This window comes from Perna viridis, chromosome 14 (genome assembly GCF_037379345.1).
Source record: "Perna viridis isolate PV_CMFRI_1.1 ecotype Kerala chromosome 14, ASM3737934v1, whole genome shotgun sequence".
NCBI classification, from domain to species: Eukaryota; Metazoa; Mollusca; class Bivalvia; order Mytilida; family Mytilidae; genus Perna; species Perna viridis.
This window is the reverse complement of record NC_142458.1, coordinates 6,407,731-6,429,278: the sequence shown is the minus strand read 5'-3', so window position 1 is coordinate 6,429,278 and position 21,548 is coordinate 6,407,731. Positions and strand designations below refer to the sequence as shown.

At 32.1% G+C, this 21,548-nt stretch overlaps 1 protein-coding gene across 2 annotated transcripts; it reads right to left on the bottom strand.

The window, feature by feature from the left end:
* Positions 1–3,830: 3,830 nt before the first annotated feature.
* LOC148597937 (clavesin-2-like) lies at positions 3,831–20,264 on the bottom strand. 2 transcript variants are annotated; one of them, XM_088561425.1, is made up of 6 exons: positions 20,182–20,264; positions 17,075–17,236; positions 14,719–15,149; positions 12,815–12,925; positions 11,266–11,453; positions 3,831–10,888 (listed from the first exon to the last, which is right to left on the bottom strand). In XM_088561425.1, exons 2-6 carry the CDS (start codon positions 17,205–17,207, stop codon positions 10,705–10,707), a joined length of 1,047 nt encoding a protein of 348 aa, XP_088417551.1. In that variant the 5' UTR covers positions 17,208–17,236; positions 20,182–20,264; the 3' UTR covers positions 3,831–10,704. The 2 variants fall into 2 exon arrangements, with proteins under 2 accessions (XP_088417551.1, XP_088417550.1); XM_088561424.1 differs by having other exon boundaries at positions 20,164–20,263.
* Positions 20,265–21,548: the final 1,284 nt, after the last annotated feature.

Below are 21,548 nucleotides of genomic sequence, written 5' to 3'. Positions count from 1 at the left end.
GTTGATCACAATAACCATTTTCAGATACATTTTGCATTCACCATGTGACAAAGCTAACATGCAAAAACTACGCTGGGGAAGTTTTTTTTTTATACTATACAAAATGTTCCGCATTTTACTGCTTAATATGACCACAGACATCCTAGAATTTATTTCAAGAAATCCAATATTACATTTGGATCGTCTGAGCCAACTTTAAAACATGGGTCACAATCTTGATAAATGATTAGATACAACAAATCAGGGAACCCCCTCGAATTCAAATATTGTTTAGAGGCTTTGGACTTCTGGTGGACCAGCGCAAAAGAAAATGATAGGTACAACATATCAAAGAAACCTACGAGTTCCATTACTTCTCAAATAACTGTTTATAGCTCAAATTGTCTAATTAATCCACTAGATTAAAGATCTTGTATATCTCAGGGGATTTAATTCTTTTTTGTTTTATTTGTTTGATTTGTTTTATGCTTGTTGTTTGGTTTTGGTTTTGTTTTTTTTTTCCTTTCTTTGTATCTAGTAATAAACAGTACGTACCCTTTGGACATCGACATTAACTATTTATATAAGTGGGCCATAGATTTCTAAAATATTCTAGGTTAGATTCAATATATTTTAAGAACCTTAAAAATTTGATTTGTGTTAAAAGTTATTTTTCACCTTTTCACCTAGATGTGAACAAATTTGCGAACAGGGAACAAAATGAAAAAAATATGTATTTAGCATATTGAAGAACCCAAACTTTAAATCAGTCTAACTTGAAAAAAAACTAGAAAACAAAACCAAACATTGGCATAATAAATACGTTTGATTCACTAAATTTAAAACCAAAACAAAACAAATCTAAATAAGCATTCTGGGAGTATTGCAAAACAATACATAGCACCCTACCGGCTGTTTATATCACTTACCAAAATAGTACCTTAAATCATCAAGTATAGATGACGAAATGAGGAAATGACCTTGATTTTGAACAGAAGAAGGGAAATAGATAAAGACATGAGATTTTCAAATCCATTTAACAGATTCAGGTATGCAAAGTTTTATACACGGACAATTGGACAGATTGGGTTAAAATTCCATACCAATCTAACTAAATAATTATCCGATTTTTTGTTATATTAACATATTGTCACATTGAGATAATGTTTGCAGTTTTCTTTGAAAACAAATCGCGTAAAACCGAAATATCGGTATAGCGCATAAAACTGAAAGTCGATTAGTTTGGAAAAAATCAGCAAAGCGGAACGAAAAGCAAACTTGATCTGTAATATATCAACGACTCACATACCAAATCTCACCTAAATATCTGAAAGCGTTTAGTAATCAAAGAGCTGATAGCACAGGCGGTTTTTGATTCTTGTGAAAATTGTAGAATGAACAAAATTTCAAAGATTATATTAAGTTGAATAAAATTGTGACCATACATTGCTTTTAACGAAATACTGAAAACTGTTCTTTTTTAGTATGTATAAACTGAAATTCAATCTATACTACTGATCCGAGTTCACACAAATTTACAAAATTTCGTTCCATTTCAGCTTTTTCCCAAATTTTAAATCTATACAAAACTTAATAGGCATTTACATTCAAAAGCTATATTAACAACAAACGGTCGGCATTCCAATGGGAACAAATTGTGCTCCTTTACTTGCTGACCTATTCCTTCACTCTTATGAAGCTGACTTTATAGCTGATCTGATCAGAAAGAAAGAATATCGTTTGGCTAGATCCTTCAATCTCAGTTTCCGCTATATAGATGACGTATTATCTTTAAATAATCCTAATTTCGGGGATTTGATACATCGCATCTACCCAAAAGAACTTGAGATAAAGGATACTACAGACACTGTGAAGTCAGCCTCATATCTTGACCTACACTTAGGTAAAGGAAAACTATTGACCAAACTCTACGACAAACGTGATGACTTTTCATTCAGAATTGTCAACTTTCCTTTAATCTGTGGCAACATCCCTTCGGAGCCTGCGTATGGAGTGTTCATACCACAACTCATACGTTATGCCAGAGCTTGCCGAAACTACGCAGACTTTTTGTATCGCGCTAGAACTCTAACAAATAGGCTTCTGGAACAGGGTTATGTTGCAACAAGATTGAAGTCATCACTACAGAAGTTTTATGGTCGTCATCATGAACTCGTGGCTCGTTATGGTGTATCCATCAGCACCATGAAAACTGATTTATTCTACGGGTCATAGTTTTCCTTTCCTCGTTTGTCTACCCCGGACTTGACATTTTATGAGCAACTCGGCGGATGTTTCTAGAAAAGCAGAGGAAGCTTACCCTACCGGTGCACCTGGTCCATGCTCCCAGTTTTTAGTGGAGTCCGAGTTGCTCATTTGCTTTTGTTACTTTGTATGTATGATTTTAGTTACTGTATGTTCTTTGTTGTATATGTCTGTTTTCCATGTCTGGTCTTTGTTCCTGGATTACATTCTTTTGATTACCGCTATAACCTTGGTTCCCTTGATTACGCCTTAACAAAGTATTTCTCCTACATAACAATTTCTCTTAAATAAAACAAATATCAGCTTAAGAAAATAATTTCCTTCACACAAGATATGAATTATAAGTGTGTTAACGAGGTAGACCTAGGGTAAGGGACATAACTCTTGAAATCAGTGATATGTTTGAACCATATTTAATTTCACCAAAGCCTATCAAGCTTTCCTTTGAAACAGAAGGAAATCAGTCCAAGTTACTTTGATGCTTACATGAGATTGATGTAAAATGCTGAATATAAACGTTCCAATGATTTGTAAGAATTGTGTCCCTTACCCTAGGTCTACCACCTTAAAATGAAATTATTTAACACAATTTATCCTTCCAAACACAACTGAAAGAAATAATTTTCCTAAATGTAAATTTATTACATTTTCTATTAAATATCTTTCAAGGAAAAAAGGAGTCCCTCAAATCTTAAGCTGATATTAAGACTAGAGCTAAATTTTATAGTAATAAAAGTATATCATTATGCAGATAAGTTGCAAGAAACATATTTACTTGCTATAAAAGAGGTATTGAATGATATAAAAGGAATTACATTTGGACTATTTTTGTGTATTGTTCAGAAATAGTAGAGAAGTTCCAGTGATAGACCGGCGACATAAGGTATTTTGATCGTGAAGGATCAAAAGCCAAAAAAAGTGCGGAAAAATTCAAGTGCCATAACTCAAACAAAAATCAGAGAAGCGGAATGAAACCTAAACTTGATCTGTAACTCACCAAGGATGACAAACATTCTAAAAATTAGTTCAATATCTTCAAGCATTTAGAAAAAAGTGCGGAAAAATTAAATTTCGGTAACGGAGTACAAATCTAAAGTCCCCTTCGGCTAAAGCAGGTAGGGGAACAAAAAACTTAATTTTTCTAATAATACGACCTAACTGTAGACCCGTCAGGATATAAGAACGAGACCGGAATCGACAAAATATATAATACGTGGTTACATTTTGTGTATTGCACCACAGGATTTTGTTTTTGCTTAGGTCAAACAGTTGAATGCTTAATCCTTTTCTCGCTCTATTCGGACCAATGCTACAACAGTAACCAAATCAAATTTCGAATTTATTTTCAAGATTAGCAATATCAAAGACCCAAAAATTTCAACAACAAACAATTGAAGTTGGTCAAGAACGAAGAGATTTGATTTGTACACAATTTAAGAAAATGACTGTAATGCCCACTTCCTGGTCCAGGTAAAAATCTCTTCCTAAATCACCAAGCTATTGTTATGGTACCCGGTGGGAAAACTTCAGAGATCCACTCACTTTTACTCAAGCCATGATCAAGAAATTAAAAGTAAGTTCACAAATACTTGATAATTATTCATTTTATTTAATGCAGAATTAACAGCACATTAAAACTAAAATCTAACAAATGTAAATAATACAAACAAAAAGCATAAAACAGTTCTTTAAATTGTCAAGAAAAAAATAATTATAAAAGAAGAAGTGGTTATTATAAAAGTTTGATTCTTAGTGTAAACAACAACATAAGTGGATATTGATGCAAATATTGTCATAAAAAAGATTTTAAAAAGTACGCTTGAAACCTTCTTTAAATAACTTCATGTCATTCAAAGAATATCCCAACTCAACAATTTTGTCAATTTACGATATTCAGTAAACAGAATGTAGATAATGAGATGATTCTTTAAAGGAGAAACACATTGCGAATCATCATACAAAAGTAATTTACCAAATATCGTTCCCTCCACTAGCAGCTTGTAAATCTATTTGAAAATGGTCCATTCCATTACACTGTCGTAAACTGGGAGTAGGAAATTGAGGAACCATGAAAGAGGAGATAAGTCAAGGTGCAAAAGCAATGTACCAACTTTCTGTGCATTCTCTCAATAAAAGCTGAGAAAACTGTTACAGAATAGTGTAAAGGACAAATAGATGGACAGACAAGGTGATCGCAATGCAGTTGAGGATATAATTTAATATGGCAGATCCTCATAATGTTATTTGTTTCCTTTTTGACTATCATCTTATTTTGCATGCCAGAGAAAAAAATAAGATACAGAAATATAATTTAAGTTAAATGATACACATAAATGGCAATAAATAGGTATAAATACACTACCTTCATCAAAATCAGAATACAATATAAAATATCTTTGGCACAAATCAGATCAATATATTGCACAAAACAAAACAAATGTACATTTTGCTAACAAATACCTTTATATACTGTACCCAAATTAGATTTTACTCTCAGTATTACACAGCCAAATGTGCCACATATGATAATCATATGATGCTCGATTCACATGATAATCATATGGTAACCATATGAAAATTCATATGGTATCTAACATATGATAGTCATATATTTGTGAAAAAACATATCATATGATAACCATGTGACTATCATATGTAAAGTGAATCATATGATTATCATATGGTGCTTGATTTATATGATAAACATATGGTACAAACCATATGATCTCCATGTGTGGCACATTTGCCTGTTTAATTCCTATACATTTAACAAAGAGACAATCCAATTAAAATCAGGCCAATCAATTGTTCCATTAAGTCACTACATCTAGTGACTGAATGGAACATTTCATAGGTCTGATTTTAATATGATTGACAAAGAGATAACTGACAGGTTAATTTCACTGATACAATGATACCTGTCTAAACCAAACCCTCTTCATATCAGTTTTAATGTATTTCGAACTTGGGTAAACCAAACACCTAAATGGGTTCAGTTTAAGAGGGTTTCAGTTTGGAATCATTTCACTATATTTATTAATGATCAATGACACAAGTTTAAGTACGTTATAAATACGCAAAGTGGCCATTCAGTATGTCTAGTTCTATGTTTAACTGGGTTATTTGTATACCTGTTATCCTTCCCAAATTCTGGGGGACTCTCACTAAATCATTGAAAAATTTAAAATCTCCTACAAAATCAATGAAAAATTTAGAATCTCCTGCATACAAATGTAAGATTTGTGGGTTGCTTCTAGTTGAAATTACTGTTTTCTGTGAAAATTAAAGAATAATTGAATTTTTGTATCAAAAATTTGCTTTTACTTTAAAATCTCCCACACAAGACCGAGTCAAAGGTAGACAATCTCCCACACGAACTGTTCAAAGGGCTAACAAGAAGATGTTTGTTTGTTATGCATACAAATGTAAGTGCAAAGGAGCAAAGTCGGTGGGAAAATAAAAATTGGCAGTAGGAGTTGTTAGTTTAACGCCATTTTCTTCAGCGATTAAAAATATGAAATGTACATGGATAAAACAAACCTGGATTATTATCATTTGAAAAAATGCAGAAATTAAAAAAAAGTATTTGAACAGGCCAAAACAACAACCCCTTCAAATCTTAATTTTGTGCTTGTAAGTCAGGCGCGTAACTGAGGCCAAATTGAAGTGTAGGCAAAATTATGGCAGGGGTCTGGGGGCCGCTTAAGGCCCCCAGTAGGTCCAGGGTGGAGATTGCGTTTTAGAGCATCATTTATGCCCCTCCTGGATGTATTTTATCTCAAAAAAAAAAAAAAAAAATTGACAAAATTAAGTGCAGGCAAAAGCTTTTTTGCCTAACAGCAGCTACGCGCCTGTAAGTTAACATAATGTAACCATTTATGCAGATGAAAAATGACATTTTGATCATGTTTAAATAGATTGAAAAACAGGAAAATTGTTAAAATACAACTCACGCTAACTGGCACAAGTGATTTCAATGATGCATATAAGACTATGTATATTTAGCTGTGTTCATATGTCAAGTGATATCAGGTTATGTACAATGAAACCTGTCTAAACGGAACCATAAAAGTGCAAAAACCTGTCTAAACAGAACCCAGAAAATCTGAAACCTGTCTTAACCTGTCACTTTTCGAAGTCCCACTATACGAATTTATATGTACACTACTGACAACACAAATTTTAATTTCTCCACTCTACACGGTAAAGAATGTGAATGAAGTTACAGTGTCTCCACTCTCCACAGTGGAGAATGTGAGTGCAGTCACAGTATCTCCACACTACACAGTGGAGTCACCATTTCAAAAATTGTCTAAAGTTTACTCCTTCTTTCTTCATACCAAATTTAATTATTCTTAAATTTAATAGCATTTAAATTAAATACAAAAAAAATAACTAAAAAGAATTCAAATGAAGCAATTTTATAGTTTTACTTCGTTGGAGTTACATGGGAGGAGAATAAGGATTCTACGGTGAAAAGTGAACAACTTAAATTTAAGTTTGATGTTTGCGTATCTTGAACCTTGGTAAACCAAACACCTGTCCAATCAAACCATTATTTAAATCCAAACAAGGTATGGTTCAGACAGGTTTCACTGTTTATTATACTTTATTAAGGAAATAGACCTAGGGTTAGGGACACAACTCTTACAAATCATTGGAGCATTTGTATTTACAATTCTACAACAATTTGATGTAAGTATCAAAGTAACTTGGACTGATTTCATTCTGTTTCAAGGAAAAGCTTGAAAGGCTTTGGTGAAATTGAATATGATACAAACATATCACTGATTTGAAGAGTTATGTTCCTGACACTAGGTCTACCTCCTTAAGGTTGGACAACTCTTCATTAAAGAGTTCAGATGAAAATGGCTTACAAATGATATGCATGTAGATGGATTTTGTGAAAGATCAGCAAAAGCACCAGTCAACAATAATTGAAAGCAGAGGTTGACACAGCAGTAAACAATGAGGATATTACTATGATTCTGTCCCAAGAGAAAAGTAATAGTTCAGTTACCATATAAAATGACCAAGCAAATTTCCACCATTTCTGTCATGACAGAAAATTACAAAATTCTATAATTCTTTTTTGCCTTTAGTTGTGAATGGTAAAGAATCTGTCTATTGAGGTCTTAATCATATTTATTTTCTGAAAGCTTTACAAAATTCATCAAATGACAGTGTTTAATATTGCATCTTTCCAGGATAACAATATTTCATTTATGCTAAAAGCATTACATTTCATATTTACTTCCCTATTGTAAAAATTCTCACTACTAAATTAGATACGTATAACCACAATTCGGTTTTTCTACGTATCATGAAGGATCTGTAAAGAAAAAAAAAAACAATATCAAATAAAAAACATGGCAAAAAATGTCTGAGATTCAAAAATATAAGTAAGTATATTGCACTTAAACTATTAAAAAAAATAAAACATTTAAAACCAATAAAAACACTAAAAGAAATGTGACTATTGCACATAAATACCTCAACAATTCCAAAAGGAAAAACATACATTTATAATAAAGAGTGGTTACTTCATCCAAGACAACAGTTGCACAAAGAATCAGTCTATGCTCAGTACAAAAACAAATTGAAAATATTTAAGGAGTCACACCTAGTTTAAGGGACACAACTCTTGAAATCAGTGATATGTTTGTATCATATTCAATTTCACCAAAGCCTATCAAACTTTCATTTGAAACACAATGAAATCAGTCCAAGTTACGTTGATGCTTAAATGAGATTGATGTAAAATGCTGAATACAAACATTCCAATAATTTGTAAGAGTTGTGTCCCTTACCCTAGGTCTACCAGCTTAATTTATTGTAAACATTTTATGATTGAAATATTCAATGTTAACCTAACTGTAATATGGAGTAAGTCGAGTTAAAGTTAATAATTCTGTAACACATGTCTAATACTGTCATTACAACCCATGAGTTTTTGCAGTAATAAAAAAAATGCAGTAATTTAGGAATACACAAATGTCTTGCTTCATTATTACCCATGACAGGTACAGTCTTAGAGCAACTAAAGGCCTATAGTTGCTAATTTTTGCCCAAATTTCGAATAACAATATTTTCCAACAAATGAAGGTTTTAAACCCCCTTCTCATGGATAAACCATTGTCTGACCTATATATTAACTATGAATTTAGCAATGTGATTGCAGACAAATGTTTGCATGAATTCCAAGAAAATTGAGGTTTCTCTTAAAAGAGGTGAGGAATAGCTTCCCAAACCCATACCCAACCCAGAGTATTCCCTACTTGTGGCATACAATATGTAATCATAGTTTATATATTTTATGCAGAGTAATCAGTCTTCCCAGCCAGCGTAATTTAAAAAAACACTTGGGAATTTATACAAAGGTTATGATGAAAAATAGAGAAATCTGTTTGTACATATAATATAAAATTCCCTGTCTGCAATGAAAGATAAACATTTGATAGCAAAGATAGAACTCATTTTTATGGCCTTTGTAATTGAGAACTTATAGACTTGTCAATTTCCCTGTGAGATTGGTATTCAGATTTTTTTTTTCAATTTATTACAGTATTTAATAAAAAAAAAATTAAACACTGGAAATCAGACACATCCCCTGTACAGAAAGGTAAGTCTTGAAAATGGGAGACAACTCATGTACAATGAGAAGACAAAATGGGCCTGTGGTAATATCATCTTTGATTGGACAAAAAAAAGTGAATTAAAATGCTTGCTAAATGCATTTAACACAACCTTACCTGTAGCAGATGGAGCAACTATACACAACTGTTTTGCATAATGAGTGAAAATATAAATAATGAAACCTGTCTACAAATATTCAATGTTTAACATTCTCTTTAAAAAATGAATATTGAAAAAAATGACCAAGCCTGAAACACCTTACAAAATGGTCTAAATCTTAATATTTCATATAATGAAACTTGCGTAAACTAATATTGTGTACAGCTGACAAGCTAAATTTACTTTAACTTATGAAAACTAGGTCCAGTTTTATAAAAAAAAAATTCAAAATGAAATTTTCCTAAAATCCTTCCTTAACTCAAATTTCAACTTATTAGTTATTTCCATTTTCTTAACAATCTCAAATTGAGATTTTCATTAATTCCTTTCTCAACTCAAATTTCAACCAATCAGATTACTTGAAATTGAAGATTTGTGGAAAAGCATAGGACTTGAGGAAATTCTAAAGTTTATTTTATGAAACCCAGTCCAGATAATTAGGTTGGAATATACAATTCTTATACGGCCTTTTAAGGTTATTTTATTGGTTCTTATACCATTGAGCATGGAAAATGAAGAGGAAGGCAGAATTTTGGCAGGAAAGGTTTTTTTTTTCCTTTTCTCCTTAACAGAATATAACTTCAGTACAATCTAGTTGTAAATATGTGTTAGTGTTAAAGTTCTCATAATTGTGGGTACCAATTTTTGTGGTTTAGGAAAAAATTATCAGTTAGTGGATTCTTTAATCATGGATTTGACCACTGTATCAAACAAACGAAGGGGAAATTTTCTTTTTGTTAGGAATTAAATTTCTTGGTTTACTGAACCCAAGAAAAGCAAACAAAATTGGTATCTCACAAACCATAGTACTTTCACAGTAATCTTTTAGTGACTTCCATTTCGAAAACATTGTCAATTAAGCTTTAATACAATACTCCAGCAGGAACAATTTTGGGCAAATGATATGAATTTCTTCTTGCCTACTTCAGAATGACTCCTTGGTGAAATATTATATTATATACAAATAACAAATCAAGCACAGATGGAAGCTATATTTTGACATATGACTGGGATTTAACAGTTAAAGAGGTCCAGTAGACCTTGAAAGTTTAATTAGTCCTTTGGGCTACCTAAATTAAATTTTATTTGTTCTAAAGTCAGGACCACAAAAATCCTATGGAATACTTTGTGAGAAAAGTTAGTGTAAAACCCCAATGAACCCCATAGAAATATGGAGTTGTAGTGGGGGGATTCTTGTCAAATTTCATCAAGGTATTAAAAAGCTGACAGTAAAATTATACAGGTATTAACTAATACATTGTTGTTCCTAGCAGTTTTACACCAAAAGTTCAGTTTAGTTATGCCTTAAAAAAATTATTATCACCAAAACATAAAAGCTTGTAATGTAATAAACAGGTACTCTATGAATGCTTTTTATATGAGGTTACTTCAATGTGATGCCACAATGACTTCATTTTACCATGTCCTGCAAGGCAGGTAACTTTTGGGATAATAATTTGCAGTTACAATCTAAAACCCTCCCTTGGAGCAAAAATAGTAAAACATGGCATTCTTTCAAAGTTACCAACTTCACAGTAAATTAATGTACACTATCATCCAATGAAATGAAAATTTCTATTTTATGATTATGCCACAACTTAAAATCAACCTCCCAACAACACATTGGTAACTGAACATTTCACTTCCCTGCTTTTTGTCTCTCTCTCACTCTATAAGGAAGAATTCTTCATCCAGGTGTGCTCTTGTGTTGCTCCCAAAAGATTTACTACTAGTCAGTTTAGGTTTATGTTTGATGATTTCTTCTGTTTCACTCCCCTGTTCATCATCATCCTCATCTTCTAGTTCAGCCTTGGCAAAGAGCTCGGTAGGAAGGGACTCTGATCTAGTTCTGAATATATAAGTTTACAATGATGTTGAATTAAGAAAATATCATGGGCACTGTTAAGAGAAAATTTCATGTGAAAATCATGTTAATTTCATGTGAAGTTCATGTGAATTAACATGAATTTCATGTGAAAAATACTTGCCTGTGTAAAGATCATTTATAAAGTATGTCCAATCAATACGAAGCCAAAAACCAAATTTGGAATCAATCCATCCATCAGGAGCTGAGATCATAGCCAAAAAAAAAAACTGATACACAGACAAACAAGGTGTATTAGAATACAACCCTCTGGTTGACTGGGTGTATAAATCCTTACAAACAAACCAACACATGAAATAAAGGTAATTTCAGTATAAGTGGGGTATTCTAAAAAATCTTACTTGACAGAGAAGCAATAGTCTGGCCAATATATCTGTTTATCACCAAAACTAAAGCTTTCATCCCCAATGAGTTCCTTGGCCCAAAGTAGGTTGTTATATGGAGGTAGAGTACCTCCTAACTCAGCAGGTAACACTTCTTTATGAATGTAGTTATGTAAGGTCCCTAGGTTGATGCCATGCATGTAGATCTAGAAAATAAAGAATATTTGAAGTCATGGTAACACGATGTTTCAACAGAATATAATGCATTTGTTTCATTTGTTCTCTATGCAACATTATTCTACAGACTCGATCGATCATTTTAATTTCATTGAAAAATGAAATCCCTTTTCCTCAAATCTGATTGGTTAAAATATAGTGGAAAAATGATTTGAGAAAAAAAATAATTTAAGATACATGTAATTATGGAACTTTCTCTTAAGAGCTTTTTTCTCCCTTTTGCCTCCCACTAACCATTCTTATTGTGCCTCACTAACCACTGCCCATTGACATATCAATAAGGCCAAAATTGAAATTAAGTTTCTTTTCCCTTACCCTACCTACCCAAAAAAATTGGCCCATTGATGTGTATACTGAAAACTTCAATATGATGAATTCAAGAATCCACAAACTTGTGTTTCCTCCTTAATCCACAAAAATTGATATCCACAAATTAAAGTAATTTGACAGTGACAAGATATGCAGACAAATGAACAGATGGATGGACAGACAGACAGCAAGGTGTTTCCTATACACCCATATACACTTTTTTGCAAGGGGTAAATTTCTTTATTTTTTTTTTTATCTAAAAAAGATAATCTAAAATGTACAGTATTTTAGGATTCCTGTTTCCTGTCACCAGAGTTTGCAATTAGCAGAGTCCTACTTGTCAATGATCCCTAAAATTAGGTGTGGCCTACTAACATTTCTACTCTGATTGTAAAAAACTATATATATTGGCCACTAAAATTTAAGGTATGGCAACAGAAATTTTGGTAAGGGAAAGTTACACATATTGCCCTCTTCCCTATGGAAGTAGAAAACTGGTATGAAGGAAGGATTTGATTAATTTAAAAAGCAGAAATTGATTGTAGAAAAGTTGATTTTCATACACCTCATATGCAACTTTCTTGCAGAAATCTAAAAATTTCATAAACCCAACCACACTTAAGATGATGACCGAGCAAAAACCAGGCAGTGGGTGTCACATGACAAATTTTGTTTTCAAAAATTTTTCACATATTTCATATCATAAATGCACCTTTTCTCAAAGTTGAATATTGGTTTTTGATTAACATCTATGACTAAAAGAAATAAATTACATAGGAAGCATTGAAATTCATCAAAAAAGGGAGATAACTCTTTTATATGACTAAATACCGTTTTCCAAGCCACCCATTGTTAATTTAAAACAAACTTTATACTATTCAAAATATATATAATATATACATCACATTGGAACAAAAAAATCAGTGGAATAAAATTTACCCTGTGCCATTCATATCATAGGACCTGCCTGATTTTCACATGGACTGTTTTTGAAATGTACAGAATTTTCTTTCCTACATACCCTGTCTCTACTCTTTTCTTTTAGGAAAGGCTTCAGTAGTTTGAACATTGCTTCAATATACCATGGCTGATTCACAAAATGTACAGCACCAAATCTTGCTGGGAAACAGTCCTGTCAGCAAAAAAAAAAAGATTTTTACTGTACAATAAATAACTCTCAGCCACAGAAATGATTTAGTATGTATTTTAGCAGTTTAGTTTCATTTACTAGCGCTGTATTTGGTTATTGTATAACTTATACACTTCCTTTCCAAAAAATGTCGCAATTTGCATTAATCATATGAGTTTTAAGTGGACTCTGTATTATGGCAAACTGAAATAAGCTAATACTAATTTAAATGCAAATTAAGGTATGTTTCATAGTGAAATAATATACTAGGTCTAAAATATCATTCAGGTTTACTATGGAAACAAAGTAGGGCACATTGGTATAATGTAAGACAGAATTCTCTGAGAATTGGTTAATAATGAGTACAGACCCTGGACCAATCTGCGCAACTATTTGACGTATTGATGACTGCTGGCTGATTGATTGCAGATGGATCAATAACCAAAGACTGGTGACCGACCTGATCATAGTTTTGTTATCTAAATTGACGGATGATCGGTTCATGTAAATCTGAGAGATTCAATTGTAATGAACCCCAAGATAAAACCATATTAAATTCATCTTAAATCTAAGATACTAAATCCATGTATTGTATTTTGTTAAAAATAAAACAAATGTAAAATAAAAGTAATTATTTGATGTTTCAGTTTACTGCATACAGTAAATATGACCAATCACAATAATAGTTGCATGGATTGGTTTGACATATTAATGACAGATCAGATGTCTAATCAAAATAATAGTTGCATGGATTGGTTTGACAGATTAATGACAGATCAGATGACCTTATCACAATAATAGTTGCACGGATTGGTTTGACAGATTGCTTGGCAATACAAAGTCCCATACCAGAAGAAATTTCTGTTGAAGAGAACAGTATGCAAACTTCATACATAATTTGTTCAGAGAAAAAGTGTGGAAAAATGAGTGTGCATTAGTTTTCTAAGTCAAAGGGCCATAACTCAGCAAAAAAAATCAAAGGACCAGAACAATATTTGACCTTGATCTGTAACTTGCTAAGGTAAACAATGTACAAAATATCAATTGTATATCAGGAAGAATGATAAAAAAAAAGGTGCTGAAAAGTGAGTTTTTGCATTAACTTTCAATGTCCAAAGGCCATCACATAGGAAAATAATCAACAGACTTTAACAAATTTCTAACTTGATCTGTAATTTGGTATGGCAAAGCAATGTACCAAATATCAAATGTATAGCTGCTAAAAAAAGAGTACAAATGCAAAAAAACTGAGTTATGGCATGAATTTTTTATTAGTCCAAGGGCCATAAATCAGCAGACTTGAACAAACTTCATACTTGATCTATAACTTGCCATGGTAAAGCAATGTACCAAATATCAAATGTATATCTGCAAGCAAGATGAAAAAAGTGCAGAAAACTGATCTGCCCGACTGACTGATGGATGATGGATGGATTGCAAACCTGAAGTCCATTTCGGTGAAAGTTGTCGTAGGGGACTAATTACTTCACAGAGTATCAAGTACTTATCATGGTAATCTATATGTATACAAATACTAACGTGTAGCAAAAATGGCCAACTACTGTAATCATATTAACTTTCACAGTCAATAGTTTTTGCTGATTCTGTCAATTGGAAATTTTCATGAGTATCAATTTTTGGCAACATCAAACTTTATCAGATTAGAGGCATACTTATCGATAAGGCTCTGAAGCTATTACTTCAATCTCTTACAGGTAACACATTGCCTATATCATTTCTTTTATATTAACTATTAAAACCAGCAAGTTAAAGTTCAATTTACAATTTTATAATACCTGTAAGCCCTCAATCATCTGCTTCAGAGTTTTAGGACTCAACCACATGGATTGTTTAAAGGTAAACTGACTCCAATCAACAATAACAACGAATCCATTGATTTGAGCTTCGTCCTCGTCAATTAACTTTTCTAACGTCAACAATATTGCTCGGTAAATTGAGTCTAACCCGTAACGTCCGTTATCCCAGTTTGCAGAATACAGCACAATTATTTTTCGACCAAAATGGTCATGGTTTGGAAGAACTCCAGGAAGGCCATCTAATAAGGCATCTTTTATGCCAGATTCGGAAGCTTGAAATTTTTTGAATATATCAGGATTGTCTTGTCTGAATTCAAAGTATCTGCCATATAATTTGAATGCTTCAAAACAGTCAAATTTTCTAGCTCGTAGAAATCTGAGTATGAATGTGTCATCTGTTCTTAAGAAAGCTGAAATACACAAAATTTACATAGTTACAATAGTTACAATGCTGTTTGTACATTATTGCGATGTTTTTATTACTGCAACAAAAAATGTCACTTGGGCCATTCCTACATCCATATGAAATTATAAATGCAAAGTTGCATAGAAAGATACTATAAAAGTTTAACTATGTTTCAAGAAACAAACCTTATTCACTAAGAAATGTTGAACAAGGAAACTTGATAATCCCAAAAATTCAAAACTAATTTTTTAAGACATTCATTCATATATTCTGGGTCTGTCTTGTGGAATAAGTTACTCAAACATTTACATAATCAAGCCACTGATAAATCATTTAAAATAAATACAAAGAAGTACCTTAAGACTTTTGAATAGAGTATCATAAAAGAGAAAATTATTGCTGCTTACACTGTTTTTAATGTTCTATATTGTATTATCTTAAGTAGCTGTCTTTGTAAGAATCATGAAAAATCTGAAAAATGTGATACACCCCAAAAAAGGCTACATATTTTTATTTTTGTAATTAAGTTGTTTTATGGGTTTATACTATGAAATGTGTTATTATTCATTCAAATCTGCCTGCTCTTAAGAGATAATCAACATTGAAAATACAGTAGATTCTATTGTATGTAAGCACCATTTACAGAGTTATCTCCCTTAATTTTGAAATCTACAGTGTATTCTATATAATTTTTATCTCCTAAGAGCACGAGTTATATGAAAAACCACATGTTTATTTCTGTTTACTATGACATTTCAAACAAAATATCAAAAATAAAAATATGTAGACTTTTTACCCATGAATCACATTTTGCATGATCCTTAGCTGGAGTGCTACTTAAAGTGTTTTGATATTGTCAAATCAGCTTTTGTTTTTGTGTTGTTTATTTCTAATTTCTTTAGTAGTTATAGTTTTTGTGTGTGAGGGCCTCAGGGAAGATAAGCTTGTAAACTAACTGTGTAACCCTCTTGAAATAAAGATTTTATTATTACTGTTATTATTATTATGTCATTTTGACACATGAAAAATGTAACAACTTTTAGCTTTTTTTTTTGTCTGGGTTAGGCCATCTTTTTAACATAAAATATGCCAAATTTTTTCACTTCCGGTAAATAACAGGGCCAAAACTGGTTTAATAGCATGTATTCCTATTCAGATAATTTGACCGGGTTGTATAGAAAAAAAGATGGTAGTATTAATTTGAGTCAGACTGATTTCAAGACTGGAAAGAGATTTCTATTTTAAAGTCAAAAGTAAAATCAGGTGTTCTGGGTTTATGCTGGCAAAAATTAAAAGTAGGTACTTCAGAAAATAATTTCTGATAAATTATTTCCCTTGCTTTCCTGGGGCAATCAGTTTTCATCTGTGATTATGATGGATACAAAAATAGAGGGAATGTAGGGTAACCCTCAACATAAGTGCTGTAAACAAAACTTTTTTCACAAGCTATCTAATTTTGCTGATTTCACAAGTAAGAAAAAAATCATGAAAATAAATTACAGAAAATAAGTTCCTTTCTTACTGTATAGATGTTAGATAAAATACAAGTCACAAAAGAAAATTGTAATCAAATCAAAAGAGAAATCAGGGTACCAAGGTTATAGCGGTAATCAAAGGAATGCAATCCAGGGACAAAGATCAGGCATGGAAACACAGACATACACATCAAAGAACATAAAGTAACTAAAATCATACATACAAAGTAACAAAAGCAAATAAGCAACTCAGACTCCACTAAAAACTGGGAGCTTAGACCAAGTGCACCGGTAGGGTAAGTGTCCTCTGCCTTTCTAGAAACATCTGCCGAGTTGCTCATAAAAAGTCAAATCCAGGGTAGACAATCGAGGAAAGAAAAACTGACTTCCTGAAACAGCAAAGTAATCATCCATGAAAAAAGTTACAGTAATTATTTTTTGGCCTAATAATTACTTATATCTGGCCTTGTAATTATCTGTTCTCTGACACCCAACAAGGAATCTTTTATCTGTTCTGGATCTTCATTCAGTTCTGTTTTAGCTTTCTTTTTTAGTTCCTCAGACAGGCCCCAACCAAACTCTGCCATATCATAATATCGTCATGTTACAAAGCTATCTGTAAATCAAAATAAGTAATTGAATACAGTGTTTTACACTCCTATAGATGTTTAGGTTTCCTGCATGCATGATACCTAAACGCACGCTAAACGCTCACTAAACATACAATAAACAAACGCTTCTATCATGCGTTTAAATGCACGATAGACAAACACTCACAGCATGCGTATAAACGCACGATAGACAAACGATGAAAAATAAGAATATTAACAAAAAATGACGAAAGTAAAAATAAAAAATGGAATTAATAAAAGTATATAAATTAATAATAGCAAAAAATATAAAAATAAAAGTTGTATCAATGAAATAATCAAAGTACAAAAATAAACAAATGCTCCAAGCGTGCGTTTAAATGAACACTTCTATCGTGCATTTAAATGAACGCTCCGACCACGCATTTAAATAAACGCTTCTATCGTGTGTTTAAACAAACGCAAAATGATGTGTAAATGCACGATAAACGATGCATGTATGCTAAAATGGGAAACTTGAATGTTTCAAGGAGTGCATTAACATAAAAATAGGAGATGTGAAAAGATTTCCAATGAGACAGTGATCCACCAAATGACAATTAACAAACTAACTTCTACATGTCAGCACACTGCCTTTAATGATGAGCAAAACTCATACCATAAAGCAAGCTCACAGTAAACAACTTCAATAAGTTTCAATAATGGTTTTTGTGTAGTTCAGACCAGAGTTTCACTCTTAACTTTCCTCACTAGGTAGTCCACATGAGTATTTGATAAATAAAGTAGATAGACAAGTCTTCTAAAGTTTTTTTGCAGTTCTGTCTTAAGGACTAATAAAATTTTAAGCCATAATGTATAATTTAGGTACCCCAATTCGTCCTCTTCAAACAAAGGATTCAATTAGTCCTCTTTAAAATTTGGTAGGCAAAGGGCTACTAGAATGGCTGTTAGTGTCAAATGCTGAGTTCCTTCTTAATTTTCTGATGGGGCTTTTATATCACTGAGATCAGAAAGGATGGATCTTTAAATGTGAAAGAAAAGAAATAATAAAGCATTCCCACTATTCTGTTTGAGTTTGTGTTATCTCCCCTTAAACAGAAACCAAGACAATATTTATAAGTTTCTAAAGTGATTGGGATTTATGTACTAAAATGAGGAAATGATTGCATTCTTTTTCTCTTTTTCCATAAACCTGCAAATGCATGCCACTGTGAATTACATCTGTAGACAACATGCACACATCTACCAGATGAAACAAATTATGAATCCATTGACAAAAAGAGCACTATACAGGGTGAATGAATATATATATAATTAAATAGATTTACCTACTTATAGTGTAAATGTAGGCATTATAAGATCAAGGTAGTCGTCTTTCTTATACTACAAATCCAAAGTATGTTTCTATTTTAAAGTAGGTGTTTAAAAGTTTACGTGTAAGGTAATGCTATCCGTGAAGAACTGTAATATTTTCAGTAACTACAAATTATTCAGACCCAGACTAAAAAAAAGATGTCGCTAGCATGACCCATGAGGGTAGAAAAGAAACTTAAGTATGGTGAAGCTTACAGTGCTCACTTAAATAGGCAATGCCTATACCTCAATATTACGTATCTAACTTTTTATTTCTTTCATTCAACATATTTTTTAACACTTGACACTTAATTAATATTGTCAGCAAAATATTAGGTTATAATTTCTCTGAGGAAAATAGAAAAAACAAATGTACATTTTACAGCCTTCAAGATTTCCAAGCAGGTTTTCTTTTTGAGTGACAGATACATGTGTCACTGGGAAATCAAAGTAACTGCAAAGGAGAAGCTGAAATAATCTCCCTTGGAAGGATTATTGTATACAAAAAAAAGGACAATACCACTGTGAAAAAACTGCAAAAGATTGAAATTTTTAAATCAAATTATATTGTGGTAATTCTGTAGATCTTTAATTAACTTTCTGGAAATTGTGTTAAAGACTTTGCCATTCTTACGAAAAGATTATACCTACTGAGATGGTTTGCAACTTTCTGGTTTCTTCTTGATAATACCATTTTTGACAAGGACTTTCCTTTTGACTATTTAACATTTTTGAATCAGATGGTAATATTGGTGTTACCTATAATGAATTATTAGTACACAAGTATAAAATACTCAATTCAAAGTAACGTTCTGTAGAGCGTACAAATTTAATTGACCAGTGGGTGCAAATATAGCTCCACTCACCCTTTGGGTATGGGTTTAATGTGCCTAAGTTCTTTTTGGCAAGATCAAGCACTGTTAACACTGTTTAAAATATTACGTATCTGAACATTTTAAGTGGTCTCATTTGCCAGTGCTCAGTCCAAGGTAGTGGAATGAATCTTTGTCCTGATAACTAATGATTATTGACAGATGGTTTTGCATGGCACTAGTTAGTTCTTGGCTATCAGGACTACTTCACTCCCTACACCATCAAGACTCATTTAGGGAACAGTGATGCACAGTGTCCTGACCCTCCTGTTACACAACTAACAGCATCTCTACTGACACTGGCACACATACAATGTAGTGCCATTATTGTGATAAGTCAACCAGTGGCAGCTGTGGAAATTGAACACAAGACCTCTTGTTATATAGTCAGCAACTTAGCTAGACTCATCTCAGAGTTAAAACTCTAACCCAGCTAATTAATTAAGTTCAGAATAAAGGCATAAAGCCTAGACACCTTCATTACCAATTAAACAACAGGACTTTGGCAACAAAACACACAAATCTATCCTGTAAAATGCAATGGATAGCCTGGACATTTTAAATAAAAATAAAAATTAAAGCGCAGAAAGATGAATTCAATGATCAGTTCCGAGTCATTAATTCAAAAAAAAATGACAAGCCGGCTGGACGCCCTAAAAAATAGACCTACAAAGAAAATCTACACACTAACAACCAAATAAATGATGCACTATGAATTAAACATTAACCCAGGGTTTTGCTTACACCGATGTCAACTTTTTGGTTTGCGTGATAAGTCTGTTCTTTAGCAAATTTCTTTCTATATTTGTGCTGTCTGCTAAATTATCATAATGATGCGGGGTTTTCGATATACCACGCACAAAGTTATTATACCAAATAAAAATAACCTCTTGTACGTAAATATTTATCGACAAGATCAATGATGGTGTGGGAATCGTATTGAACAGCTAAGAATTCAATTGTTTTATCAATCGTGGATTAAAAACATTACAGTTAAGATTTTTTTATGATGTTGAATATCAATTTACAGTGATGGCGATAATAAATTAAAAAACAATAACGGATAACTTTTAATTCCGTGTTAAAAACCTGATTTATAAAACAATGCTTTTCATACCAAACAGATTTTTTACAGAATATTTTTATCAAAGACATTGCTTCTTAATCAGTAAGTTAATCATACAGCGGTATCCATGCCGAATTTAAAAGGGGCGAGCACGCGGTCTATGTTTTAACAAGTGGGTCTTCAGACTATCATAATTATGTTCATTTTGCACAAATTTGCACGAAGACTGGTGTACAAAATCTTCCCCCTTATTTGCCATCGGCTCCACTATAGCTACATAGGTCACGTATCAATTATATTTGTACCATAGACTAGCAGATGGATTTTTATAATGTCTACAAATTAATTTTCGGTAACTATATTTCATTTTGAACTTGACGCAACTTCCCCGCAAAGTTCAATACTTTTTGAAACTAGTGGCTTGTATTTACAATTTTTTTTATTGTATTAATATAATTAAATTCTTTTCATTTGCACTTATTTATTGTTCATATATATTGTTCTGTCTTGAAAACTGATTTTTCCGATAAAGCGATAGAATACAACTACATGTTTGTTGGAAGTTTTGTTTTGTTTTGTTTTGTTTTGTTTTGTTTGTTTGGTTTTTTTTTTGTTTTTTTTGGGGTTTTTTTGGGGGGTTTTTTTTTTGTTTGTTTGTTTTTGTCATTTTTTTTATTTTTTTTTATTCTGTGTTTATTTCATATTTTATCTGTTAAACATAATTTTATGTGTATTTTCATTTTTGTTTATTACAATTATTTGATTTCCCTAAAACAACATATCAACATATTAAGCTGCAATTAAAAAATGTTTGGTGACCGACAGATGTGCATTCGGGCGGACATTAAGACTACAAAATGATTTTAATTTTGTTAGCAAACAGGAGCGTGTCTACAAAACATGATTGTGAATACGTTTTACTGTTTGTAATTTAGACATGGACACCTTTGCACTTTACACAATGATATAACAGTTTCCGTGAACATCAGCCCGTAGGCGATGCAAATTTCACAAGTCTAAATTTGACTTATGTAACCATGTTTATTT